Source organism: Penaeus monodon, chromosome 32 (genome assembly GCF_015228065.2).
Source record: "Penaeus monodon isolate SGIC_2016 chromosome 32, NSTDA_Pmon_1, whole genome shotgun sequence".
NCBI lineage: Eukaryota > Metazoa > Arthropoda > Malacostraca > Decapoda > Penaeidae > Penaeus > Penaeus monodon.
In genome coordinates, this window is record NC_051417.1 from 27,744,320 (window position 1) to 27,745,366 (window position 1,047).

The 1,047-nt window shown below is 41.9% G+C and overlaps 1 protein-coding gene across 1 annotated transcript in view; it reads left to right on the forward strand.

Annotated features, from left to right (window-relative positions):
* Positions 1-1,006, forward strand: part of LOC119593313 — a 2,704-nt gene extending 1,698 nt beyond the window's left edge. The window contains exon 5 of the mRNA XM_037942241.1: positions 291-1,006. Within this exon, the coding sequence (XP_037798169.1) occupies positions 291-498 (208 nt within the window). The 3' untranslated portion in view covers positions 499-1,006. The remainder of the gene's footprint in view (positions 1-290) is intronic.
* The last annotated feature ends 41 nt before the right edge of the window (positions 1,007-1,047 follow it).

Sequence of the window (1,047 nt, forward strand, 5' to 3'; positions counted from 1 at the left end):
GCATCAAACACTTTCTTTCGGTCAGACCCAAAATATTCGTCGTGAAAAGCGATTATATTTCCACCCTTCCATACATGTAGCAATTTAATATCTACTGTCTATATAGTTTTATCTTTTCATCTACCCATATACGCATTTATTGATCTATCTGTCTATTAAAAGGCTCATTTATGCCTCACGAGTCACGACGACCTTCTGACCACCGGCCCACGACCCACTACCCGGTCACGACCCGTACTTGAGGCTCCCTCCCTTAATCCAGCCCTCACCTGCAGCCCTTCCCTTGACAGAAGCGACTCCGCCCCGGCCTACACGACCCTGAGGAACCCCAAAGGCCCTTACGACTACGCAGCATGGATCGGCGGGAACTCTGAGAGCCCGGAGTTCACATGCTCCCAGCTGTACGACCAGTGCAACACGTCGTCTCAGCAGCTCATGGAACGCTTCGAAGCTAGTGAGTCTCTTGAGACCGCTGAAGCTCTTGAAGCCAGTAATTAGGAGAGCCTCGTTGAAGCTCCTAAAGCTCCTGAAATATCTGAAGCCAGTGGAGTTGTAGAGGAAATGAGGGATACGTAGGAATGAAGATTTTATTTGATTTATGTATTATATGTTGATGATGAATCTTGCTGTCGGAATTTAGCTGTGTGGCCGTCGAAATTTAGCTCTTTAGCTCTCTTGGCCAGCATGGACAGCCCAGTATTCGGTGCACCATTCATCATATGCCCGTAATTGTTTAAGTGTATCTATCTCTTAAAACTTTATCATTATATGTTAGGTGGATATAAATTGATTACGTCTTTCTTGAGACTTAAAGACAATTTATATCAGACAGTTCGGAAAAGGTTCCTATTATCCTAAGGGCTATTTCACTTTATCCGGATGCTGAAAATGCCTGTAATTGCTCATCTGTCAAGTTGAATATAATGTTTAGTTGATCTTTTATTTTATGTTTGATTAACATTAGATTAATGTTGTTTTTTATTCAAGTAAAAAATGAGGACATGTTTATTTTATTTTATTTCATTCCTTGTTATGCCCGTAAGTGTT